Raw genomic sequence first — 26,912 nt, 5'->3', positions numbered from 1 at the left:
GTGAAAAAAGGAGAAGCCAGTTGAAAAATTAAATGCAGAGCATAAGCAACAGATGAGCAACACAAAAGCAAATCCCGTAATGTGAGGCCCACTTGCTTTCAGTTTCCATTGAACGGCTTGTTTCTCAATTTTCTTTCATTGTATGCAAAGCAATACCTGAAACATTTTAAAGCACAAAATAGCAGGATTTGAAAGTTAAGGCCAGTGAGCGATTGTAACTATTGTCAAGTGATGAAAAAGCATTCAGAAATGCATCAGTGCCTTTTTGACTAAAGCATTAATCAATGCTGTGAGGATACTTTTCACAATTCTGAAACTTTGCTTATGGTGTGTTGGCAGGACTTTGGGTACAACACTGCAGCAGAGGAGGCTGCCTCCAGTGCAAGACTTGGGAATAAAGAAATAAACAATGAGGTGTGGAGGAGCGCCAGCAGTTTCAAAAGTGAGTTTGCCACTGAAGGAGTTGTGCGGATTTATTAGGTAACAAAAAAAAGGTGGGGGGGAGGGGGCATGTGCTTTGTTGCTGACTTTGCATCACAGAGGAAAACAACACTTTGAGTTCCAGTGATGTGAAATGCATCCTCACAAGTATCAATGTTAAATTCATGAACACCGATGAAACAGATCGTTATCACATCCAAGCATGAGAAGAAAGCCGAGCGGACACGCCAGACTTTGAAAGGTAACGTGGAAAGTGGGTGACATGCCGCCATAATCAGGATGAGGATTAAACAGCAGCTCTGTATCAGAGTTGGCACAAATCTGACTTTGAGAATTCAAGGCAGAGTTCTTTTGTTGCCTCCACTGCTGTCAACGAGGCGAGAGGCAGGGTGGCTTTGCATCTCATCCTAGCCAGAAACACTATGCAACTGGTAAACAAAATATACAGTTTCTATTACGGTTCATGTGGCTTCAACTTTGAAATTTGCTGTTAGAAGAGTAGGAGCGCAGAGTTCATTGGTTTGTGCTTATATACTGTGTATGCATTTATGCCATCTCTGGTTCTGTCCATACTTGTGTCCATGCATACTTATGAGTGCAATTATGCATGTATGAATGTATGGGTGCACGCAGCGGGTGACTGGTCAGCGGGGAATAGAGTTTGGATGATGGGGGATGGTGGGGTAGATGGAGAGATGGGAGTGCTGTCTGGGGGTGGGCGGGTGGGGGATGGGGTTAACGGAAACAGGGTGGAGGATGGAGGGGATCATTGTGCATAAAGGGTATGATACTGTTATGAGCAATAAGAGCGCTGTAAGGCCTTTACACGTGTTCGGTGAGGTTCAGCTACATGCACCGGTCAGGTTAAAAAATAAGGTGACACAGGAATGACAAATAAGGAGCTGCAGCAAAGGTTCCTTCCTGTCAGCATATTTCATAACCATGGTCTGTTGCACACATTCAGTCACTGGATGCTTGGGCCTGGCATTGTGTTGTACTATAATATACTGTGAATACAAGCAGAATAAAAAGTGAGGCCATCCATTCAGCCACTCAGAAACTTAATTTAAAAATCCAACCACTTCATAGTCAACAACAAACTAACTGTGTAATTTCTGCACAGGATTTGCTGTGTGAACAAGCTAAATCCTCACAGTACTCTGCCCCCCTTGTGCAGCATATGTTGCACAGGTTTACACTCCACTGCGCTACACCGACTTGTCTTTAAGCCTGCTCGGATGTAGAAATAGAAAAAGGGTTTACAGAGGCAACCCCTGAGAATGACTTTAATAGTAACACATTAATTAAATATTGCCAGAACTGCACTGTGTGCCAGAGAACTGCTTCTCCCAAATCAAACAGCGTAAAAGTTGAACAACTAACATTCTTATAGCCAATCAATGGTCCAACACTGTGAGGATGCCAGTGTAGAGACGGATATGACTCTCTGCGCAGACAAACCAGCCTCATCCGCCTGCCCACGCACAGACAGTGAGAAACACAAGGAGAGGAGATGGAGACAGAGAGTGAAGGCCACTCTCTAATATAATGGCATGTAATGCTGGACTGTCATAATCATCAAATGACAGTAGTCTCAGCTTAAAAGGCTTTCAGGAGGAGTGTTTTCACTCAAACCCTAAATGTGTCAGAAGCTGTGCCTGATGGAAAACACACAGAGGGTAATAAAACCTTGCTGACAATTTCCTATTTCATTCATAAAAGAAATACAGAGGAAATAAAACCTGGCAGAGTAATTTTCTCAAACATCAGGAGGTTTGTGTGTGAGAGGCAGTGACACATGAATGTTTTAGGAGCAAAGATGTTCCAAATGACCTGCTTTTTTTTTTCTTTTTTCTTTTTTGGCATGCCCGTGGACATCCTGTCGGTCTCAGAGACAAGGCAACAATGGCAACAACACCTTCAGATTAACGCATATGGGAATCATCAAGGTGGTTGTGTACAGAGCAGGTTTAGGTGAGTGGGAGTTTGTGGGAGACAGAAACAGAAACAAAGACGGAGAGAGAGGTATGAGGAGAAACAGAGAGAGCATGTATGTATGCTTATGTGGGGAGGCGCAAGAATTCCTCCTGAGCCACAATTAACCCAGACACAAAAGAACATAGCTGCACGCAAAACATGCAGAGCTTGGCTTCAGCTTTGGCACAGCTTCACTAGTTTCAGTGCAAGCATCCCTCCAAAAATATAGGCCACTGGCTCGCAGTCAGAGAGAGGAAACTGGAATTCTATTATTTCCGCGCAGAACAACACATCCGAGATACCTGTCAGAGCTGTAGACCGCCGCACCACGCAACCTGTCTCTGCTGGACAGCTTCTTATCTGAAGATGATTGGAAAATGGTTCCGCCCAATCAAACCTCATTTTAAGAAAACATGTTTGCTGAGCTTTCTATATATAGGAAACACAAGGGTTGAAATCACCTGCACACACTCATGGCCTGAGGCACAAACACATACACATAATCCCCACTCAAAACATGGTTTTTATTTGTGCCTCTTTGGAAACTGTAGGTTTTTATGTCTCCCTGAAAATAAGGCACTGTCATGCACGATGAGCAAACAGAAAAAAAAAACAGATAGAATGCTAATAAAACAACAAATCCAACATAAAACTAACATGTAATTATGAGAGGACAGAGATCTGGGGGAGACATGGGCGCGTTTTCTGCTTCATAACAGTTAACATTTTTGGGAAAAAAATACAGCTCATTAAGATAGAGAAGCTTCAATAAACATTCCAGTCATGAACAGACCATTAAGTCAATAATGGATGGCTGATGGGAGCAGTTCCAGGTATTGTCTCTAGATTACATTAATGATATAACTCTAATTAGTTTTTGAACTTGGACACTGGACTATCAGTGGACTCTCTAAGATCATAAGAATACAATGGGGTGTTTTCATGCTCCATTTTTACACAGTGAATTGTTCTGGGTGGGAAGCATTGAGAAGAAGAAGGGGGGGGGTGGGGCTGTCCTGATCTAATTATGAAGTCTTTATGTATTTGATCTATTTTGGCATGACTCTAACAGGTTATTCCTCTTCACTGTGATATCTCTATGATACCTTAACCATGACAGCTCTTTTTCACAGTTAACATCCCTTGTTTGCGTTGACTCCCCTACATTGATTTCAACACTTACGACAGTTTTCTTCATCACTGTTGTCTGAGCAGTCGTCATCGTCGTCGCACCTCCAGATGGTCGGGATACACCTTTTGTTGTTACACTGGAACTGTCCATCCTCACACTCATCCGTTGCTGGAAACAGGACGAAAAAAACATAAAACATAAGAGGGGAGGGGGACAGCGTCCAGATGGATCAGCAACAAACGAATATAGTGGAGTAGTAACCGCTAGTAGTTCAACTGTCATTTGCAAATGAATGCCTAATTGATATTCAGCATTCATTCGGGTCAATTGGCTGAGGCACCGAGAGCGTCATGGTCCCCGTCTTTCTTTCACTTATTGATCTACTTTTTTTCCTCAAAATAATTTAAAACAGTTGTGAGAAAGGAGAGACACAGCAGCAGAGGAGGCCCCGTGTCTGCCGGACACAATTCACCACAACATGAAGACAAAGATACAGTCTGGGCTACTACACAGCTACTACCTCTGATGCAGTGTGGATGCTCACAAGCGGGGAACACATGACAGACTTGGAGAGGATTCTCCCCATCCTGAACACACACTCATTCATCCATGGACCAAGCTATCACAGATTTAAAATGATCCAACTCATACAGTAAAAGTATTTTTGTCTTTTTCTCGCTTGGTATCACACGCGCGCTGAGTACCGGGGAGCGCTTCCAGTCTCTCAGCTCTACAGCCCATCATCACACACACACACACACACACTCATACCACCGTTTAGGCTATATTTTATCTAATTCCTGTCACACACATGGGGAAAAACAGCACTGACCTCCCGATAGATGAAGCTTCAGGACTAACAAATGAAAAAGTAGCAATGTCCTTATATCCGTCCACATTTCTGGAGGAGGTGATGGAGCTCATTCACATCCACAAAACAAAGCCCGAGAGCCGCTCTGGTTGTAGCGCTGCGACGCCGCCACTGCCTGCCTGCCTCTCCGCTGTGAGACACCCCCTCCCTCCGCCTCACTGGCTGCCCGGAGCGTGACGACACCGCACAGGGCGGAGAGACGAATAGAATAGAACAGAATAGAATAGAACAGAACAGAACTGCTAAATCTAGTAATAGTATTAGATCCACTACTACTAGAAATACTCGTAGTATTTCTTCTTTTTTTCATATTTGATTATCGACTTTCCTTCACATTTTTCACTTTGTCTTTTCTTCTACTGAAGTTAGCATGCTAACTAGCTAGCTCCAACCCGTCCAGTAATACCACTGTAGTGTTCAGTTTGCCCACAGACCAACATGAGAGTATAAAGAAAAAACACTGCCCAGAGATCATGTTCTAACTTCTTGTCGTGTACACACAGAGTTGGCTGAAGCTCTTGATAAGTAGGCTCTCGTTGGCTATGTAGCTATTGGAAAAACGTACATATAACACGTTTAAAATGATCCCAAAACTGATATTCTTTGTTTCATTACCCAAAATATCTAAAATCTTTAATGTATTAATGTTTTGGTTACAAAGTTACCAGGAAGGTAGAGGGAGCCTGCTGTGTAGACCTCTTCAGTATGGCGTGTTTACACCCACACAGCCTTGAGAAGAGGTCTAATCAGGCAATATAAGTGAAAGCACCTGTGTGGGTTGACACAGGGACTTTGAAGTTTATTTATTTATTTATTTATTTTTAACTGAAAACATACATCCACATGCCCCATCTTTCTCTGGTATGACCTGTGATCTCGCTTAAAGCCACAAACTATTTGCTGTCTGATATTGAATGTGTAGAGGTGGTTGGCCAAGGTCTGCCTTTTATGACTGTCTCTACTGGTTTCCACTTAGTACAACAACAGTCAGTGATTTTTTAGCTTTAATAGCCATCTACCTTTTAACCCACTCATAGCAACACATACAAGTATCCTGTAATCACAGGTATGGACAAAAGGCAGTCCAGTAAACACCTGTGTGGTGTAGTTCAAGCCTGTGCTCTCACTGTTGTGTTCATAAAGTGGTTATAATATTGATGGAAAAGCAAAACATAATAATACATAGCAATAAAATACATAACATTATAATACTTGATAATAATTTAATTTTGTGGCGTTACCAAATCAAAAATACATAGGCCAATTTCTTCTTTCTTCTGCCTATGCCGCTGAATATAGCAGAATACTGATGGGGTTTACTGTAATGTTAAATACTCTTTGTTTATCATAGTTATGGAGACATTATTGTAATATTTAATATTTCATGGTTGTCCTCGCCTTTATATCTGCAGACCCACACTATGCCCATGGCTGGATTATGGAGAAAACTACTGTGTAAGTAACACAAGCTGGAAAACTTTTTTCTAGTAGGCTATAGGAAATATGTACGTTATATCAACTTAGTATTGCAAAGGTAACACTTATGCTGCCAGTTATGCTGCCTTCTGGTGCAGCTGCCTGGCTACCTGACTTAATAGTGGAAAAATAATGTGAAGTGAAGTATGTGAGAAATTCAACAACAAACAAATGCATTTTGACATAGCATTTATCTGGACAAGTCAGATTTTGTTTTGTTGTTGTTGTTCTTGTGTGCATTACTTATACTTATCAAATGTGGGGTGGCCATGTCACACCCACTGAAATCAGTTACTGAATTCAATCAGTGAAATCCATTTTAGAGCATGACAGACAGGCAGTAGTAGTGCAACAGGGAACAGCAGGAGTAGGTAGAGAGAGTTCAGTAGGTCAAGCAAGTGTCCCTCTGGTGTTTTTGTGTTTGGTTTTGAGGGAGTAATTTAGTGATGCTTTGTAGAGTAGCTAGCCAGAGGCCGACTCAGGGATATTGTCCTGGATCATCCTAAATCCTTCAAAATATAAAAAATAGAAATGAAGAATTATGGTGTGGCTGCGGGGGAGAAGAGAAAGATGTGGTACAATGTGGCTTCAGTGAAGCAGAAACCTGCACCCCCTGGCCCCACCTGTTTCAGCATCTGCACAGCTCTCCTGTACAGTACTGTACCCTGTTCAACATCCCCATCGTTAATATACCCCCTAAGCAATAATGTGATATGATTCTCATCTATATGCAAATTATGCGAATGCTAAGGTGAACTGCAGGCTACAGCTTCTCAGAAGCAGGAGCAACAGGAAAAGGCACCCTGTACCTCCTTCATTAACCAAACTGCAGCGTTATTGCTCTTACTAAACACAATGAGGTAATACTTGTCTGCAGATAAAAGTGCATCAGTAGTATTTACAAGGTCTAGTGGCTCCAAGCCAGAGTGAACGAGGCTGTCTTTCAAATCTAGGCCACGACCATTGCTGACAGCATAATCATCAGTCATTTTAATGGAGATAAGCTGAGGGATAACTTAATCCCCCTCCAAACCTCAACATATAGTAAATACACAAAGAGACACTAGCACACACATGCACATATTTGCACAAGCAATTGTACTCACAGCCAATAAAAGTCATGGCACTGGGGAGAAAATCATGGTACTGTATATTTGGGGCCTGTTGTCATGGTTGCACAGCAGCCATCCAGCAAAAATGAAGCAGCAGAAGCGGACTGAAAGGAAAAAAAACACAGTGGCTGTTGAACAGGTGTTCGAATCTGTTGCAAGAATTACTGTCTGAAAATGAATATGTTAGCAATATCAGCCAATGTGATATTAGCTCATTCCAGACTTTCCCGTAACAAATTCAGATTCTGAGCTGTGACCAGGACGTTTAGTCATACAGGAAAACATCCCATCACAAACAGCGCCCTAATTTTCTGCCAGAGAAAACCTTCAGTACTGCAAACTGTAAGGGAAATGACTTGGGAATCACAAATGAATGACTTTTTAGTTTTAATTTCATTTTAGTGTGCATGATCCCCATCATATAATATAGGCTCGTTATGTGACAAGTTACTCACTGAAATAGTTTACATATTGTGGGTGTTTTACTTCATAAGGAAATTATAACATGTAAGGTACAGTAAGCGTTATCATTTGTTCCCATTTCACTTGCTCAAGTAAAAATTTAAGTGATAAGTATTGATGTAGCACATGAAATGTTTTTGGTTTATCTGATTCTCACTCATCACAGATAACACCAACTAAACTGAGTTTAGTCAATTTGCTGTGAGGAATGAGTCATGACTAAATGAAAATGCTTTTAGCACACTGAGGATTAAGGAGGAGGCAGAGAGAGAGAGAGAGAGATTGTCAAGCAGCTGAAATATAGAAATTATAGAGAACAGGTTTTGCATACTTAACATAGGCCATGCATGCTCAGGCCTTAGTGCCCTGTCCAGAAGCCTTTAAACCTCCAGTGTCTGTGACCAGTGTATGCATCTACAAACCAGGAAGCTACCAAGAAGTAATACTGAGGTTCTTTGTTTTCAGCCTATACCAAAGCACACTGTTAGTTAAGGTTGTAAACTTTGACCCTTTAAAAACACTGAGAAAACAACAGACCTCTACATTTATTTCAGGTAAAAAGCGACATAACTAGGGACCATCTTGCGATAGGATCACTCCAGCACCAATGCCCGTCTTCATGTTGACGTTCTGACCCATGAGTGTCTCAGTGGTTATTACTACATTATTACATGAGAACTCAATAGTCATGGCTTGGACCATGCCCATCTCCAAACTCTCTTACTTCATCTGTAAAGATTTGTGACTGTATCTTGTCCAGATGTGACACTATCGCAGTGACAAAATATGTCTTGCCAGAGGACTCAAAGCCACCTCTGTGGTAGTTTGGGTCACAGTAGGTGTCTCCAGGACCATGTTTTACTATACGCACATAGGTGAAAACAATACCATTCAAACAACTGTGACCAGCAACAACACAAGTGCAACTTATGCACAGTGGTACGTTGAGCTAAATGCTACCATCAGAATGCTACAAGCTCACAATGACAATGTTAGCATGCCAGTGTTTAGCAAGTAATGTTTGCTATGATCAACATTCTAGTTTGACATCTTAGCACGCCAACGTTTGGTAATTTAGACTACACCAAACTTAAAACTTTGGCCCAAGCGTGGTACCAGGTGAAATATCCACAAAGTTATTATGATTCATCCTTAGGGGAACGCAAGTGTCTGTACCAGTTTTCATGGCAGTCCTTCCATTAGTGGTCAAAGCATCACTCATAACAAAAGAATGTCAACTTCATGGTGGCACTAGAAGAAAAGTCAGGCGATCACCAGAGTCTGTAGGATTCATCCTCTGGGGACCATAAATGTCGATCCATCCTAGAGTTGTTGAGATATTTCAGTCTGGACAAAATTGGTGGATGACAACTGACGTTGCCATCTCTCAAGCCACACTGCTAGTATAAGTAGAAATCAGTTTTCACAGCCACTCAATACCCAGTACGTCATGTAGCAACAGTTGAAGAGATGATTTGTATGGTTGTCATTAATTGCAGTATAATAATTTCCCCACAAATGGACACAGTGTGCAGATGTGTACTGCAAAACACTTTTAGACGATATTATCCTGCAGAGTACCACTTATGCCACATCAAAATCCCTCATCACTCCAGCTTTTTGACAGACTGTCTACAGAATTTTCAGTGCTGTTACTGAGATAAAGTCACTTCAAGACACATCTTAAGATGTCTGTATGCCAGAGTGACAAGTGCTTTAAACTATGTCTGTGCAGGAGTTCATAATTTTGGGGGGAAAATTATAGGGAGCACTTAAAAGTCAGGATTGCTAAGGTGTATCTGTGTTTGCACATCGTGTCCCCTGTCATCAGGGGCCTGAAAAACTGGCAGCAGATCTCACATATTTTCTCAACATTATAGATTCAGGAGAGGCTTCTATCATCCTCCCAAACAGTCACAGTAATCATGGGAATCTGCACTTTCTCTTGCATGTGAACAGCATTTCAGTAAATAGTGTGACTTCTGCTCTGGCTACGTTTCTTATTTAATTAACCTTTAGGGGACATTTGCTGAGCATGCATGCAGTTTTTTTCCTTCTGCCCCACATTCACATGGCGGCAGTAGCAGGCATCAACAGGCGTCATGGTTCACTTGCAGAGTAGCTATCTGTTGATGGCCTCTGAGCACTGAAGCAATTAGGTTTAAGTATGCTCAAGAACACCTCAATAGCTCCCATTGAGAGATGAGAAAGCCATGTTTCCTTCTGTTTCTCTCCACCTTTCACCAGCTAGTTGAGGGAAACTGGAATGATGCGATGCTCTGGTCACAAGCCCTGTTTGTCTAACCCAGTGGTCTGCAGCCATGAGATTAGTTCATCCTCTTCAGTTGCACCTGTCAGCAAAATCAGCTGCTGGAGTGTCAGGCCAGAATGACAAATTGTTCACACAAATCTCCCCATTGCACATGCTTGGACACCAGTTTGTACGACAGTGAATCACATAGTGCTGCAGGTTTATGGAGGCCGCCATCTCTGCTCAACACTCTCACAGCCCTACTCTAATCTCACCATAACAGAAAATCAGTTTTTAAAGGCTCCAAGCAAAATTTTTATCCCTCCTCCATACACACAGTTCGGTTTCCTAGTTTAAAACAAAATCTGTAAAAACTTGTAAATCACTGATGTGCAGTGTTTTTAGATAAGTGATGCTGAAAGATGCATTTGAGTTACTTTTTAAAATGCAAATAAATGTGACACACACATCATGTAAATATAACAGTACCAAATTCATATAAGATAATTTGCTTAAGTGATAAGAAAAAAAGGGGGGGGGCTTTGGTTACCATCAAAACCTACGCAGCCACTTAATTGCTTATCCTCTGAGTCTGGAACCATTTGAACCTGAAGGAAACTGAAAGTGGTGACACTTCTGCACAGCTGTGAAATGTAAGTAACATATTTACTCAAGTACAAATTTGAAGTGCTATTCCGATTTGCTTTGCTACACATTTTAGAGAGATTTTTTAAAATTATTTTGATTTGCCACAAAACACACATACACTGCACCTATAACCATATACTGTACTTATTATTGCATGGACATCCTGCAGGCTGCTGTACAAATCTGGAGGCTGCTGCCCTCTACAGGCTGATCTTTGGCAACAACAAATCTATATATTTTAGACAGGAATATGTTGTACATTATTGTTTTTTGTGGTATTATTTCAGTAAATGGACCAGTTGCATTTATGAACCTGCAAATGTATGTAAGTATAAATTTTATGGATACCTGCAAAGAGTCTTAGGGAAATAGCGAATATTGTTTACAGTGAAGTTTGTAGGTATTTTCAACAGTTTTGACATTTTCTGTTGATGTGGTTCTATATCGATTTAGTGACTATGAGGTTCAAATCTCTCCTTAAAATTTCATATTTTATTTTATGAAAAAAACTGTCCAAACACACGTGGACTGCTTTACTAAAGTGATAAATAAAAAGCTGAATGACATCTTTAATGTATGTTCAGGAATACATAATATGTAATTCATTCACACATCTGTTAATCCATTTGTCAGTCTACATCCTGCTCTGCTTTCTCAGAGCCTGTTGTATTGTGGAGTCTCTCCCACAGTGTAACAGGCAAGTGACAGGCTGATCTGTCACAGGACTAACAAACAGATAAACACACAGATTTAACAGCTGTTCAGAAAGATGCCAAATGGTTATAGAACCTGTCACAATCATTTCTACAAATATTGTTGTGTTTTTCTTGATTGCTAGGCTAATAGCTTTGACAAATTTTGTTTGTGTTCAAAACAAACAGACACTGTAAATTGTAGCAGGTGAAAACAAGACTAAAAGCCCCAGTAGAGTCACCATCAGCTGTTGGTGCAGGAGAAGTTACCAGGGGTACGTATCTGTCTATCCCCTCATTTGCTCTGTCTTCCCTTTTTCTTATCCTATCGTCTTTCCTCATCAGGTTTCCATTTCTCATGAACAAAGTGATATTTCAGGTAAATTTAAGACATGTTGAGATGCGTCTCGGGCAGACCCTTAATAGATAAGTGGTATAGATAATGGATGGATGGGTGGATGGATGGATGGAGATGTGTTTTAATTAATATTATATTATTAATTCAGCTTGGTTTCAAATATTCATTTACCGTAGAGTCAAAGGCTGAATTGTACACGTTATGTAATTAATGTTGTCCACTAGGGGGAGTTAGTGCATTTTGTGTCCCCGACCCATTACCACTAGTCAGAGGTATTCCCCTCAACACAGCCACAGTGTGGATAGAGCTCTTAGTTTTCTTTCTTTGATTAAATCCAGGAATTTAACAAATGTAATGCATACTGCATATTCTAAATTGCTCTTACCCAGAGGGAGCTGTGTAGTGTTAACTATGCCGACAGTCTTGATGTGTAGGAACAGAAAATCTGAATCTAGACTGCGTGTGTGAATTAAGATGAAGATTTTTTCACTACCTCTTCAGGAGACTCTGGGTCATCCTGGAATTTGAGGTTCCGAGGATCAGGGATAATTTTGTCACACATCACACACAGCTCACAGATGTCCACCTTCAGGGCTGGTGGACAGAGGACCTGATTCTTCTCTTACTAGACTTGTAGACTGTGAGCTGGAATCAGAATGACAAAAACCTCCTCCAGCTGAAGCTGCAGCAGCTGCCTGTTAAACATCTTCTCTTTTTCTCTTTCTCTGATGCAAACTTTTAGTTTGCGGTCATATGAGAATGTATCAATTCCCCCACATTCTTCCTGAGCTCTTGTTCATCATTTTCCTCTTCCCAGCCTTCCTCTATTTTATTTATCTGGTTTATAGTCTGGAGAGTCATCATCATTGCAGAAATGTTCCTCCATCCAAGACACACAATCCACTTGCTTCACCTGGGCGCAACTGTCTCTGGTTTTGGAGCTGGAGTTGTCTTTTTAACTCCTCCACCTCTCTGCAGAGAGACTCTGCCTGTGTTGTGTTTGTCTCTCCAGCTTGTTATGGAGCCCCTCCCTTTTTCCATTCTCCATTTCTTCAGGGAATACTTTTGTTCTTATTGTTGTTGTCATTGTCTGTGTGGTTCAGAGTTGTGTGTCTGTTACACACAGTAGTTTGACTCTGACTCTCTGCTGAGATCCTGTTTACCAGAACTGAATGGCGTCCAAGATTTGTACAATAACGTCCATGTTCTACAGATATGTTTTGTGTTCTTCTGTACAGTCTGTTTCCCACACGTGAACAAAATGACTCACCACAGTGCTGGAAAGTATCGAAATACATTTATTTAAGGACTGTACTGAAGTACAAGTTTGTATTTGAATTGTTTACATCGATTTTCCTATTTTAAACATCAGAGTGAAATATTGCATTAAAAGAAGAAAAAGATGTTTTCAGAGTCGGCGGTTGTGTTACTGGAAGACACAGATGAGCTGGCTCGGGTCAGTGAACGTCTCACTGAGGAGATACAGCATTCACAGTGGCCAATCTAAGAGGCTCAGCTCAGTGTGTGAATGACGCTATCCTTGGGATCACAGAAACACCATTATCAGTTCACACTGACATCACTCAGCCCTCCACAACAGCCACGCACCCCCCACCCACCCACCCACACACATACACACACACACCAATGCCCGCCTTCTGCAGCACAGTCATTGTGTTCATCGGTTAACCCATTGTCTGTGTGAGGGCACGGCGGACAATGTCGCCAATCTCTGTCCAAACCATGATCCAACACTGCCATTGTGCCCCGTCTTTTTCCCACTTAACCAGACAAGATGGTGTTCCCGTGTGATGAGAGGGGAGTTGCAGGGGGGGTCCACTGTTCTGCCTGGCACTGGGGTAGAGAATGTGAGGAGGGCACAGAATATCGATCTGTGACACCACTACAGTCACTGTGGTGATGAAAGCTTGGTGAGCAGACATGTGGACGAGCTACGTACACAAAATCCTGTTGACTTTAACACTGTGGGAGTCCCTGCTTATGTACTGTTGGGTGTGCCTTCAGCTAGAAATGAGGATACTCCTATCATCTACACCAACAAGAGTTTGATCCCTGAAACAAACTCACAATTTGATCATATTTTTGAAGCTGGATGATATTTTACTGAAGGCGGACATCATCTCTTCTACAGAGTGAAACAACACCAAACAGCTGTGGGACCTTCCAAACTAACTCCTGTAATGACCCTTTGACTGAGGTTGTTTGATGGGATGGATGGACAACAACGCATCACTCATTTAACAAAAAGTGAGTAATTGCTGTCACACACATTGGAATTGTTCCGGTAAATAGAAACTGTAAAAAGCAATCTTATTAAAAATAGTGTTGTATTCTGGTCAGCAACCCAAATTCTGCACAATCTTACAAGGTCATTCTGGTTTTGTGCTGCCTGACGTGCCATGACTGAGATGCAGATCTCCCACCACACTGTGCGTCAGACCCCAAGCCTCTATCTAGAGCCCACCTTGATGCAAAGACGCATCCTGGATGACCAGGTGGAGCTGTGGTGGTTCAAGGAGCCACGTCGCTCCTTGCTGTGTTACTGTGCCTCGGTGGCTCTCATACTGGGGCTGGGCCTCGGCGGCGTGGGCCTCCTCTCTACCACCACAAGCCTGTCCGGGGAGTGGCGACTTGGGGTGGGCACCACCCTCTGCCTCTTATCCCTCGCTGTCCTGCTCAAGCAGCTCCTCAGTTCTGCCATCCAGGACATGAACTGTGTGCGCAGCCGGCGCCGGATTGACCAGCTGAAGAGCGGCGGGAGGGCTGACCCAGCACTGATTCTTGCTGTGGGGTTGGCAGTGGTGCTCTGTGGGACGGTGCTGCTCTGTGTGGCCACAATCGGCAGCAGAGGTCATGACAGCAGGGAAATGTTGGTGTCTGGGCTGGTGCTGATGGCTGCTGGGACTGGCATGACTCTAGCTGTAGTGGGCTACAGTGTACTGGTCTACCTTAAAAGGCAAAGGGAGCAGAGGAGGAGGAGGATGATGAGAATGAGCAGAGCGAGGAGGCTGGGGAGCCGAGCTGTCCGGGTGTTCAGTGTCTCAGGAGGACAGATGAGCCAGGCCAGGAGAGAGACGTCCTCCAGCAGGACCAGCTTGATCTGAACGAGCTAAATGGGCAAAAACACTCTCAGAAAAAGGCTGAAAGAAACTATGAGAGGAAGATTACATGAAACTTGTCAAGTAGATATACGTATTAAAGGAGGTAACGGAAGAGGAATTCAGGAGAGCATGTGCATTACTGTCAGTACCCCATTTAAGACATCACAGGTCTCTTTTTCCAGTCCTTTTGTTGCCATTATCATAAAACTGATGACTACTGAGCATCCTCAAAAGAGCACCTGAACATAATTTGCACCAGAGCAACAAACTGTTGTCAACAATGGCTCAATAAGTACGCATTTTCTCCATTTTTACTCTCTGAACGCACTATTTTTAATACAACTGAATAATTATGGTTGACAGTAAACTCAATTTGTTTTCACATCAAATCAGAACATTACTGTGTTAAATTTGCTTTGTGAGCTCTGTACCTCAGACTCAAAGAACCAGGCTGGCAACATGTATCGAAAATGAATGATAATAGAATTTCAATCAGATTTAATTTATTCATGATTTGCTTGTTCAGACAAAGAGGTTTCAGACTATACATGGATTTTTTTTTTTTTTTAATTTTATCTTGTATGGATACAATGAAGTTCCTGGGTCTCACAAACGCTGGACACTTTCAAGCTGAAATCTGTAACTTTCTGCACATTCAGACTACAACAAAGACAACAGTGTCGAGTTGTATCCTCTTTTTGTTGTTGAGCCAAAATATCAACCATACACATAACTTACTTTCCTTACACAAGTGATTGACTGGTGCTATCACTGGTGCTATCACAGTCAATTTACAGGTGGATGTACACACAGTATATTAATTAAAATACAGATAATAACAGATTTTAGCTTTAATTGTAACAATTTCTACTCTGCATAAAAGGAAAAAGTAAAGATTATGTGACAGGCAACATTTCGACTTACTAGATCTTCTAACACAACAAAGGTGAAGGTATATAGATGTAATCAGTCTGAATGCAGATAATCTCTTCTTTTTCCTTCCTACTGCACTATTCTCACATGAACTCAGTGACGTGCAGTAGATTTTAAAAATCTATTTACTTCTGTTTATACAATGTTTATATGTGCTTTTCATTACTTTTATCAGATCATACTATTGAATTTGCTCATTTTGGACAGAAGTTGGATTATTATTGTAATGTTTTAAGCAACTGTGGCTCATTCAACTTTCACATTTAACTTACACCTACTGTGCACTTTCAGTGGTTCCCAAACTAGGGGCTGGGCCCACTCCAAAGGGTCACAATGTAATCTTAGAGGCCACAAAATGATAAACTGAAAAAACACACACAAATTTGTTTTCATTTACGTCTTTAAAGGTGCAATGTGTAAGTTTTTGCTATCAGAATATTAGCAATGTTAGCATTATAGTAGTAACAACTGTACTTACCAATTTAGAAGAAATGTTGTGAGTTCAGCATAAAACTTTACTCCTTTATTTGCCAAGCTCTGTCTCCAGCAGTGGAAAGTAATGTCAGTGTCAATTCTTGTTCTGCTTTTATTAATGTCGCCTCTTCTACTGCAGTTAGCATGAAAACCACCTAGCCCTGTCCTGGTGTGCCTCATAACACAACTTTGTGATACAGAGTCATTGTACCATCCAGCCTACTGAGAGGACATAACTTTTTGTCTTGAAAATGCAACAATGACTGAAGCTGTTAGTGAACAGCTGTTAATGCTAACGTTGGCATGAAGCAATAGCAAAAACTTACAGTACCTTTATAACTGACCCCAAATTATAGTATTCTTTGTCAATGCACAGATATAATTTTGCCTGTTCAGCTTCTAAGAATTATTTAAATGAAACAATATAAGACTTTTGAAGGGATCTCACTCTTACGTTCGTAGACATATACAAGCTGTGATTGCAAGTGGACACTGTTTCATTTTCAATTGTCAAGAGTAAAAAAAAAATTGGGTGCCATTGTTTTAAACTTATAATCAAGATCTCTCCATAGTGCCATATCATCTTAGCTGTACACCAGCTGTTTTTGATGAAGTTTCCCTCTATCTTATCACCCTATAGTGAACTGAATATCATCATCGCTGTCATCTGTCCCTTCCTCCTCCTCCTCTCTTTCTCTCTCTGCCCTGTCTTTCTCACTGGTCTGAATGTAGTTATCCTCAATGAAGCCATCATCATCTTCATCCAGCCCATTCACAGTCCCTCCAGCCACTCCGATTCTACCTGAGATGTTGTTAGGGAAAGACACCTCCTCTTGACCATATTGGCTGATGCCATCAGACTCTTGAAGCAGGGAGTGTCTGTAGCTGGCCAGGAATCGATGGAAGAGGCGAAACTTGACTGCCATCACAATGAGCAGTGAGATGGTGAGGACTGTGCCCAGTGCTGCAGCCATATAAGACCACTCCAGTGACTTTGGGCTCTCATCTGTATTGGCTGCCCCTGGTGAAACAGCGGGAAAATAATTTATTGCATCCACAATGAGGCCAACACTAATGCATTTGAAATGTTTCCTGTAAGCAAAGTGTTACAGAGCTCAAAGTTCCTCAGACACACCTGGTTGTAAATAGCTAGGTGATGGTAAAATACCCAGCAGAGTTGCTTTTTTTACTTACTTCCAATTTCAGTACTGTTACCATCAGTGTGATCTTCTTCCGCTAGAAGATGTCTCAGAGAGCCTTTGTGTTCCAGTATGAAAGCAGGGTGTATTTCTCTGATAAAAGCTCCACAAAGAAAAGATATCACAAGGATGCTGCAGCTCCACTGACCCATCTCTCTTGTTGCAGAACCTAAAGAAATAAAACCATCGACTGATTATGTTTACCAAGGATCATATGTTAACATCCCCAAACACCAAGAGGGACTGCACTAAAAAAGACCATAATCACAGAACCCACTTGATTAGATGATTTAAAGCTTCAACTGAACTTCACAATGTAATTTTACATGACATTTACATGACAAGGACTGTAATTTTTGTCTCACATCTCTCATTGTAATCATAGGAAGGGATGCATTCACAGTCATTATGGAGTTGAGGAACAATTACAGTGAACAGTAACTCTTTCAATGTACATATAGGATTATCTGTTTTTTAAAAAACCCTTTGAGACTGAAAAACTTCATGTTTCATATTTTAAAACCAATATTCATTAACCCATGTTTTATGAGTAAAAATAGACACTGGAATATCAGAGGGTTTATGTTGAGATTTGAGATTTGGTCTTTCTATTTTGTACTTACTTTCCAGAAGATTTGATTATATCTTCGAGATTGTCCTGGTTTACATAAACATTGTCTTCACTGCCATCGTAACTGTTAATAATAACCCTTTGTCATGGGGAAACTTTACACTGAAATATCAGATATAACCCTTCTCCAGAGCACAGATTATCACAATCATGTGAACAGTTTGTAAAATATAATGCATTGTTCAGTTCACAAAATCTGTTTGTTGAGTAATTTTAGTCCTTAACTGAGTTCTTAATGCCTCAGTCATGTGAGTAACTTGTTAAATAAATTGATTTAGATTAGAAAAGAAAATACTGCAGCAACAGATTTTCTACTTGTTTGAAAAAAAATTGATTTACTTACTTTTACTTAACTTAAGTGCATCTTGCTAATATTACCCATGTGCCTTTACATAAGTAACATTTTGAATGTAGTGTTTTATTATGTTTGTGTGTGTGTGTGTGTGTGTGTGTGTGTGTGTGTGTGTGTGTGTATGTGTATATATATATATATAATATATTATTATATATATTATTAGTTCTCTTATTCACACAGAAACTGTGAGGGAGTCTTTAGGAGGTTTTGAACTATGTTCATGATTATAGCCCTGAACTATGTACTGATTAATTTTAAATATAGCATAGACAGACATGTGTTAATCCAGACAGAAGACATACACACACACACACACACACACACACACACACATATATATATATATAGGTGGTTGTGAATATTTGATTCCATATAGCAGTACGTATTAAGTACACAAGTAACATAAGAAAAATTTTGTTGAGTGACGTAGGCCAGCGACACAATAGCCGTGCCTCAAGTCATATGACTATTCAGTCTGTGTCACATACATAGTCCAGCCACTCACAGTAACTCAATTGTCAACATACACAGTCCATAACAAGAGGATAGTGTAGTATGTTGGAAAAAAGAAAGAGGAAAAAAGAAAGAAAAAAAAGTGGCTTACCTGTACAAAAAAAAAGGTAAATGACACAGCAGGTGTTTCTCTCCTTGTCCTGGTGTTTTTGTCTTCCTCTTCAGCTCCTTCAGAAAAAAATTGCTGGACTTCCTGGGCAAAGGTTACACAACATGCCATACCGCCTCCCTTGCTGCACCATGCCCTTAACACAAAGATGTTAATGAGTACCTTTATTAGGTCATTTGCCTTACAGGTGTAATTCCTTCTTCAACCAGGAACTGAAAATAAACAGAATTTAGAATTATAAATAATTCCACAATTTACTCTTTCAAAGGAAAGGTCAAAGTAATTTCAAACTCCTCAACTGGGGGCAAAGACAGCATGATGAAATGAACTGTCATTAGATGTTGCATCTGTGCTCTGACACCAGACAGTGGCACTGTAATCACATAAGATGTGTAAATCAAAGGCGCTCCACACACTCTGAATGTTGTTTGAGCATGGAGGGTATCTCTGACAATTTACAATTTAGATCAGAAGATCGGTCTGATAAAAAGCTCTGACTTTACATTGTTTAATTGGATTCTTCTCTAACAGAAAGAATTTTTTTTTCTTGAACCACTTACCGCTCACTAAGTCACCAGGTCTCCATTTGGTAGTGCTGAGAAGAGAGCAGGTTGGAAATCACTGAAATAATTCCAGATGGCCTTTATTATTAATTTACATTCAACCATGATCTCTGTGCCTGTGAGAGGAAGTAATGTGTCTTCAGAGGTGCTTAAAGTGTGTTTTTTGACACTTGACTCAAAAATGGATTTTCATCTCTCAGCACCTCATTATTCATGCTGCACTTGACCATGACTACTGCAGCTACCAGTGTGCACATCAGAAGCTGAACTATAGATTTCCATACGTAAGGCAAACAGGACAAATGAATGATATAACATGTAACTTTTTTAAATTAAACTTTTTAAAATATCATTTTGGGGTGTTAAAAAGTCAAAATACCCTTCTCTGCTGTTCCAAAAATGTCAGATTGCCCTCTCTTCAGCACAACCTTAATGTCATCATTTACATGTGGTCCCTTAGTTCCCAGTTTTCTATTCACATAATCAGATGTAATTCCAGCTGTGAAGCCCTCAGTGTCACCTATTTAAAAAATAGTTTATAATACTTTGATAAACCATCAAGAACCCATCCAATCCTTGTGAAAAGAAATAATACTTTCACTTTCTATTTACATACAATCCAGTCAAAAATAGTTGATGAAAAATGGTTAATATGTCTTATTTGAGAGGTTTTTTAAGACAGGCTGAACACATTAGTGTCAATGAGACACCGACTGAATCAGCAGCAGAAACAAGTAAAGACACTACTTCACCTGGTTAAAATGAGCCTGGACTAAATTACAGTAAATTACTTGCTGAAATGAGTGACTGCTAAAAACATGTCTTTTCACCAAAGCCCACTCTGTCATCTTTCTCATGTGGTTCTTGTCAATATGACAAGCTAATACTGGGTACAGTCTAACATCAAAGCAGGTTGATTTGTCTGCTCACACCTCTGCCATCATGACAAATATGTGGAAAATGCTGAATACAGCCACAGGCATATTGTACACATTCTGCTTCTAGTCATTTCCAGTTCCAGTTCTTATCACCCATCTGACACATTAACATAGCTTATTAAAATGTAGACGTCTAGTTTGAGACACTACAACACTTCTCTATTCCAAGAATACATTTCTCACCCAGTCTACAGATTAGAGTAGAAGATTGGAAGAGAAGATCCATCTGATTTTAATGGCATCTCTCATTGTGCTCATTGTCAGAACTGGAGCTGAGCAAAATGTCTTTGGTGTATACAAATCTTTAAGCTGGCAACAAGAGATTATTTGTGTTATGAATATTAAATCCTTTATCTTTGGTCCAAGATAATAAGGTTATGAAAAAGATTGTCTGTTGCTTATCTATGATCAAAGCAGGTCAGTTGTCACTGTCATCTATTTACACTGAAACCTCCTACCACATACATTTTCAGAAATGTTCCCGTTGGCTCTCCAACATGCTGACTCTCCACAGAGAAAGATTAAGAACCCACAAGCAGTGACAGCTCTGAACTGACTGACTCTAAGTCTCACTGAACCATCTAATCTTTTACGCTTAAACTCTTCAGCCAGCATAGTGGCTTTAAAACACGGAGGAAACTGAGAGAGTGGAAGCCTGTGTGATCAGAGTTGCTCAGCTGGATGTGTTTGGTACAAACAACAAACACCAGCTTGGCAGTGGAGGTGCTCATTGAACCATTTCTCTGAAAAGAAGTGTGTGCTAAGAAACTTTAAGATAAACCAATGGAAAAGCAAAAGAGACAGTTGCAGCTCAGGATATGGAAGACTCAGCTGCATGACTCAGAGAAACTCAGTTCACCTTTCTTAAGCCTGAGCAGACAAACACTGGAAGGGACCAGCAACAGGCACAGTCAGGATGTGGGGCAGTGGTTGGCGAAGAGAAAGGAGCAGAAAAAAACTGGTTGAAAACTGATTGTTTCTATTTTAGGAAGCACAATACACAATCTAGCAGAGAATCAGTGACAATTGGTCAATATATAAGAATGCTGGGGTTACTGCAGGGCTGGAAGGAGTGGCAGGGTTTGGAATGACAAAAGAGTTGTCGAATGTCAAAGGCGGGCAGAAAAAGATGTGTTTCCTGTAGTAATACTACATCAGCATAATGTATGGTGTATAATGTATACATTAGCATGATGTAAAATATGGAGTACCCCAGGGCTCTGTTCTTGGCCCTTTATGTTGCTCTGATGCTAACCGGCTGTAAATGCTGATGTCCCTTGTCAGATGATTACAGTGGTGGTGTGCTTGTCTGCTTTGAAAAGGTAGATGTCACATAATTTCTTGCTTCTAAATTCTGATAAAACGTAGATGCTGGTCAGTGGCCCAGCCATACATAGACAGCAGTTTGATCAAGTAACACTTGTACTTCCTTAAAATCTGACTGCCAAGAATCTGGGTGTTACATTTGATCCTACCTTCCCTCTCAGGACCACCTGTTTTCACCTGTGCAACCTAACTTCAATCTTCTTCTGTCCATGGCAGATACAGAGACCCTAATTCACACCTTTCTGTCATCCAGACTGGATTACTGCTCATGCTAAAAGTCTTCAAATGGTTCAGAATTCTGCAGCTAAAATTTTATATTTAATTTTCATTAAACCAATTTTAGCTTCCCCATTGTCTCTCTATCCACATCAGATCAGACTCTAAGGTGGTTATAATGGTATTTCAAATGGACAGGTCCCTTAATACCTGTCTGATCTTCTTAAACCTTAATTAAGGGTTCCTGTCTGTCCCCAGAGTTACAAAGAAGTGTACTGGCTGCTGCGCTTTCTCCTATTGTTCTGTCTTGCTTTCTTACATCAAACGAACTGTCTGACTCTGCCGAAGCCTTTAAATCTAAATGTAAAACTCATCTTCATGTCTTAACTTTCAGTAATTGGCTTTTTATCAGTATTAATATATATTTTATTTACCAGATGATTTTCCTCACCCATGTTTACAATTTATAATTTTGTTATCCTGATTGTCCATACTATAAACTTTGTATTCTTTATTTGTATCTTATTTCATGCACACAAAGTGCCCAACCCTCTTGGACAACAAATGTACAGATACAGTGGCCAAACATTTAATTTCATTGCAAAATTACAGGTTATTTTACAGCTTGGCCCTGAACAAAATATTCAGCCTTCAAGCTTGACAAATAAGAACTGCTACAAAAAAGTTCCCTCCTGAAGCAAATTCAAGTTTTTCATAATCATGCAGGCAGAATAAATTAACATAAGTAGAGGACATTTTACCAAAAAGTATGTCCCTTACATCCTCATACAGGACAGCAAAACAGAAAATGAAGTGTGTGAAGTGTCCTCCTCTAGAATGGCATAAACCTGCTAGTCTCCAGGACAGATGTCCTGAACATTACTGTGCACATAGGACATTTTTAATATTAATATAAATGACTTGACATTAAGTCATAATTACATTATTTTATGATTTAATAGCCATTATCAGTTTTCCAAGTAGATATCATATATGCATGTACAGAATGTGCATCAAAACCCAGTTTGAATTTTACCGCACTTCACAGTGTTGTTGAATGATTCACAGCTTGTTTGTTGCTTCTCCAACATGACATCTGGCTAGTATAGTTGATCACTGAAATGGCAGCATCACTGCATATTAATCAAGTTGCATCTTTTGATTCACAATGTATTGATGCTCTTTCAAGAACTGTGAATAAATCACCACACATATTTATGGAATGCATTTTAAAATCATCACCATCAAACATATAGGAACATCATTAAAAAAAATAAACTGTACCTTCAGTCTTGTTTTCATCTTTGATTCTTTGAAATGTACACATATGGCACAGTGGATTACTCCAAACATTTAACATTTTTAAAGTACATTTTAACAAAAACAAAAAACAGAGTGTTGTAAAAGGAATACAGGTAATGATAAAACTCAAAATGAATGTCAGTTTCCATGTAACAAATACACAAGTGAAACTTAAATCACAATTGCAAGACATGGCAATTTGCAAGAATCCATAAATACTACATTCTGAGTAACAACAAACAAGGGCACTTGAACGTTTTCAGATTAAACTGACTAGCCAGTAGATACAGAGGATAGTGTCTTAGTGGGTCCACATAAATGAAGCTCTCTGTATGCCTTGCTAAAGAAACACTGCAAAGCAATCTGAAGTCTTCAGATAGAAGCTAAAAGGCTGGTGTAACATGTAATGTCATTAAGTTAAGCAGCATCAGACTTTCATTTACTATGCTAGCTGTTTTGATATGAAAAATACTGTAAATTTGAAAAGATGGGTGTCCAACTCCCTCCCTATAAAAATGTACTAAGGATAGATTTATTGGTTGATTAATGTGGAATACTTGAGTAAAAGACAAAATGTCCTTAGCTCAATGGCACAGTGGTCAGAATAAAAGAATAACTCACATCTTCACACCGTATGTATACTGCTTTACCAATATACCAATATACCAGTACACCAGTGTATATGGTAGGCTCATACCATCCATTGGGCTTTTAAGTAGCAGCAGCTAGAAACTAGTTTGGTTTGCAGAGAGAGTGCAGATGCATGAGAACCTGGGTGTTTTTTCAGAATTGACTGAATGTGTCTAAACTCTAAAACTTTGCCACAGTGTTACACAAAATCGTTGGTGAACTGCTATAGCTGGCTAGCTAACAGTTAACTTGCTAATCAGGCTCAGTAGTTCCTGAAGCTTCTCTTTCTCTATTGTCTCTGTACTGTTCTGTTTACTTCTCTATGGCATTTTGTTCACCATTGCACACATTTTTGTTTTTTAAAGTAATTAAAGAGGGAAAATAAATCTACCTCTGAGTAGTTTGTACCATTGAAGCCTGTGTCATTACTCAGCAAAATACTACTCTTTTGTGGAACAATTTTTACTCTGACAGAAGAATTTAAACAAAAGTGGATGGTGTAACACAGCTCATAAGCTACTCTGTTGCCCACAAAGGTCAGAACTGTCCTGGGTTGCTATTTGTCAACAGCATAAACTTGCAGGTCAAGTTGAACTATACACTGAACATTTGAGTGGATCTTCAGATCACAGTGGACTTTAACTGAGTTTGTTGCCAATTAAATCCTGGTGTGTGCAGGCCTTTAGCTCAGCACTGATGTTAAACTTGAATTAGCGGACTGACATTTCATTCATGCTTCAGTTTTACAGCTTCATTCAGCTTCACATTTTTGGTGTCACTGATTTAACAAATATTTAATGTCAATTGATGTGTGAGTTAAACAGGGATTAGTTTTGCAGCAGAATCCTCTTCAGTTAAGTTTAGGGAAATGCTGTGGTCATGGTTAAAGAAAAATAATAATTTAAAAGAAAGATGGTAGAAGTCAGGATAAGTCATCATAAGACATCAGACATGCCCAACCATCCATCCCAACCTAAATGTGTTTTTTTCTTTTTTCTTTTTGTGTGTGTGTGTGTGTGTGTGTGTCAGGACAGTCTCATGTCTATCGTTCCTCCCTACAAATCCCTCATTCCCTGAGTAAAATGTAGCAGATGTAACTATAAAGGGTGCACAACCTTAATGTCCAGGCTCAGCTGTTGTGTTGATGTAGCTAGATTTTTTGTTGTTGCTGTTGCCATCTGCCTCATCCTCAGCATCTTTCCTAGGTGCACATGAAACTGCACATCCTGGATGTAAGCTGTACCACAACAAACACTCAGCCTGCACCCTTTGTTTCCCTCGCCTTAGTGACTGAACAATTATTAATCAGTCTTAAGCCAATTATATGCATTCTCACCCAAGAAGATGGAGAATGCTTCATTTCATGTCATATGCTCTAAATTACTGCTGCACAAAGGAGAGAAATTTAGCACTTGAAAGTAATTCATTATTAAAGGCATAAGATTTCAGAGCCCTCTTAGTTTGTGATTGTGTGGTTTACAGCACTGAGAATAGTTCTTTTTATAATGTTATAAATGTATTTTTTTACTCCACCACCATGACTCCACTGCACACCAGGTTCTGTCAGTTTCTGTTCCTCCTAGTGCCATAGCTGTCACCTGGTAGCTCCTGGGTGTCTCTCTTGGCCTCTGGCTTGCTGGTACCATTTTAAAACAAGAAGTTCATCAGTGGCCTTACGGGGGACTTTCCACTTTCACGCTGGTGACCGTAGGTGTGAAACATCTCTGGAACAGACGCTCAGGGTCTGGCGGCTGGTTATCGCAGTCCAGCTTCCTGCTCACAAAGTGTTTTCTGAATCCCTGCGGACCAGATGCAGAGGCGGCTCTCACATGGCTGGGCCCCTCTGGGGGATCGCCCTCTGGAGAGCACACAGGTAAGAGTACAAAATTCAAAGTTCAAAAGCACAAAAAACACACAAAAAGAAAAAAAAATCATTTAAAGGATGAAAATGCAGCTGACTGAAGAGGTTCTCTCTGAAATGAAGGCCTTCAGGAGGAGCACGTCAGGAGTATTATCATATAGTGCACTTAAGAGAGCCTAAACACACACACTAACCTGGCATTCTGAGGGGTAGGCCATTGTCAGGACGACTGGGTTTGGTGGCGATGAAGAGATAGCAGAGGACACATACAGTGATAAGGAAGGCAAGGAGGACCACCGCTGCAATGGACAGACCAACCAGAGCGCCAATGCTGAGAGGAGAGGAGAGGAGAGGAGAGGAGAGGGCAAAACAGAGGTCTCACTGGGTTAAAGTAATTATCCATCCTGGCGCAAAGGACACCAGAGGATGAAGGAGCCTAATTAGCTTCATCAATGATTTTCTGTCAGTGCTGAATCACTGGGGAATGTAGAGTCAGAGTTGAAGCAGGAGCTGCTGCTTTAATTACCACATAATAATACACACAAACATACACACAAAAATAAAGTAAACAAAAAGCTGCAATCTCAAGAAAATCGTTCAGTTGTATGGTGATTACTCCACCGGTTGATCATAGAAGAACTGATTCCGCAGCCAACGACATCTTCATTCAAATAAGTGACAAAATTACTGTAAGTAAAACGCCTGAGAAAAATGATCATGAGAAATGACAATAAGTTATGACAATGATTCTTACCTCAGCCACCACATGTATCCATACTCGTACGGGAAAAAACTATTGGGATCATCGCAGCAATATTTAACATCATTAAATCCGCAGCAGTAGACAGCGGCGGCGGCGTTTCCTGGTCTGGGGCAGGAGAAACCGTCCACAAATACACCGTCAGTGCTGTAGTAACTGCTGCATTCAGAGATCATGATGCAGCGGCGAAAGAAAGAAAAAGGGAGACGGGGGAGAGAGAGAGCAAAAACAACTATGGTCCGTGGATTAAAGTGAAGAAGAAGATCCCGGCATCCTCCAGGGAGCTCGCTCCGCTATTGGACCCGGGGCAGCGAGCGTTTCTCCATCCACCGCGTGAATGAACACGCACAGAGACTGAGGTGGAAAACTTTGAATCTGCAGTAAACTGGAGCGCTCTCTCTCTCTCTCTCTCTCTCTCTCTCACACACACACACACACATACATCCATCTCACTCACTACCTACACTCTACCTACACACTCTTAAATCTGCAATAGATTCCTGAAATTATTACTAAAAGTTTACTGTGAATTCAAATAGAATTGAACTCTGTTTTAATTG

At 40.5% G+C, this 26,912-nt stretch overlaps 4 protein-coding genes across 6 annotated transcripts in view; 1 reads left to right on the top strand and 3 right to left on the bottom strand.

The window, feature by feature from the left end:
- LOC108883819 (low-density lipoprotein receptor-related protein 8) overlaps positions 1–4,565 on the bottom strand; it is a 75,230-nt gene extending 70,665 nt beyond the window's left edge. For all 3 annotated transcript variants that reach the window (XM_018677321.2, XM_018677323.2, XM_018677322.2), the window contains exons 1-2: positions 4,383–4,565; positions 3,602–3,718 (exon numbers count right to left, since the gene is read on the bottom strand). In XM_018677321.2, the coding sequence (XP_018532837.1) occupies positions 3,602–3,718; positions 4,383–4,449 (184 nt within the window). In that variant the 5' untranslated portion in view covers positions 4,450–4,565. The remainder of the gene's footprint in view (positions 1–3,601; positions 3,719–4,382) is intronic.
- An 8,220-nt stretch (positions 4,566–12,785) lies between these two features.
- On the top strand, positions 12,786–14,939 carry tmem125b (transmembrane protein 125b). Its single transcript, XM_018677318.2, has 2 exons — positions 12,786–13,688; positions 13,810–14,939. Exon 2 carries the CDS (start codon positions 13,841–13,843, stop codon positions 14,543–14,545), a length of 705 nt encoding a protein of 234 aa, XP_018532834.1. The 5' UTR covers positions 12,786–13,688; positions 13,810–13,840; the 3' UTR covers positions 14,546–14,939.
- Positions 14,940–15,023: 84 nt separating this feature from the next.
- Positions 15,024–18,818, bottom strand: LOC108883817 (leucine-rich repeat-containing protein 19). The gene is made up of 3 exons (XM_018677319.2): positions 18,739–18,818; positions 17,144–17,317; positions 15,024–16,970 (listed from the first exon to the last, which is right to left on the bottom strand). Exons 2-3 carry the CDS (start codon positions 17,298–17,300, stop codon positions 16,579–16,581), a joined length of 549 nt encoding a protein of 182 aa, XP_018532835.1. The 5' UTR covers positions 17,301–17,317; positions 18,739–18,818; the 3' UTR covers positions 15,024–16,578.
- Positions 18,819–24,080: 5,262 nt separating this feature from the next.
- Positions 24,081–26,674, bottom strand: shisal2a (shisa like 2A). The gene is made up of 3 exons (XM_018677320.2): positions 26,347–26,674; positions 25,787–25,923; positions 24,081–25,589 (listed from the first exon to the last, which is right to left on the bottom strand). The coding sequence occupies exons 1-3, from the start codon at positions 26,526–26,528 to the stop codon at positions 25,405–25,407; spliced, it is 504 nt and encodes a 167-aa protein (XP_018532836.1). The 5' UTR covers positions 26,529–26,674; the 3' UTR covers positions 24,081–25,404.
- Positions 26,675–26,912: the final 238 nt, after the last annotated feature.

The sequence above is a fragment of the Lates calcarifer genome, linkage group LG4 (assembly GCF_001640805.2).
Source record: "Lates calcarifer isolate ASB-BC8 linkage group LG4, TLL_Latcal_v3, whole genome shotgun sequence".
NCBI classification, from domain to species: domain Eukaryota; kingdom Metazoa; phylum Chordata; class Actinopteri; family Centropomidae; genus Lates; species Lates calcarifer.
This window is presented reverse-complemented; position numbering and strand designations above follow the sequence as displayed.

Bases quoted from the DNA above. Each gene is read 5' to 3' on its own strand.
- tmem125b (XM_018677318.2), top strand. From the start codon at position 13,841: ATGACTGAGATGCAGATCTCCCACCACACTGTGCGTCAGACCCCAAGC.
- LOC108883817 (XM_018677319.2), bottom strand. From the start codon at position 17,300: ATGGGTCAGTGGAGCTGCAGCATCCTTGTGATATCTTTTCTTTGTGGA. The intron at 16,971-17,143 runs GTAAGTAAAAAA...CTGTTTCACCAG, and splicing joins TAACAGTACTGAAATTGGAA to GGGCAGCCAATACAGATGAG.
- shisal2a (XM_018677320.2), bottom strand. From the start codon at position 26,528: ATGATCTCTGAATGCAGCAGTTACTACAGCACTGACGGTGTATTTGTG. The intron at 25,924-26,346 runs GTAAGAATCATT...CTCTCCTCTCAG, and splicing joins GGATACATGTGGTGGCTGAG to CATTGGCGCTCTGGTTGGTC. The intron at 25,590-25,786 runs GTTAGTGTGTGT...TGTGCTCTCCAG, and splicing joins CCTACCCCTCAGAATGCCAG to AGGGCGATCCCCCAGAGGGG.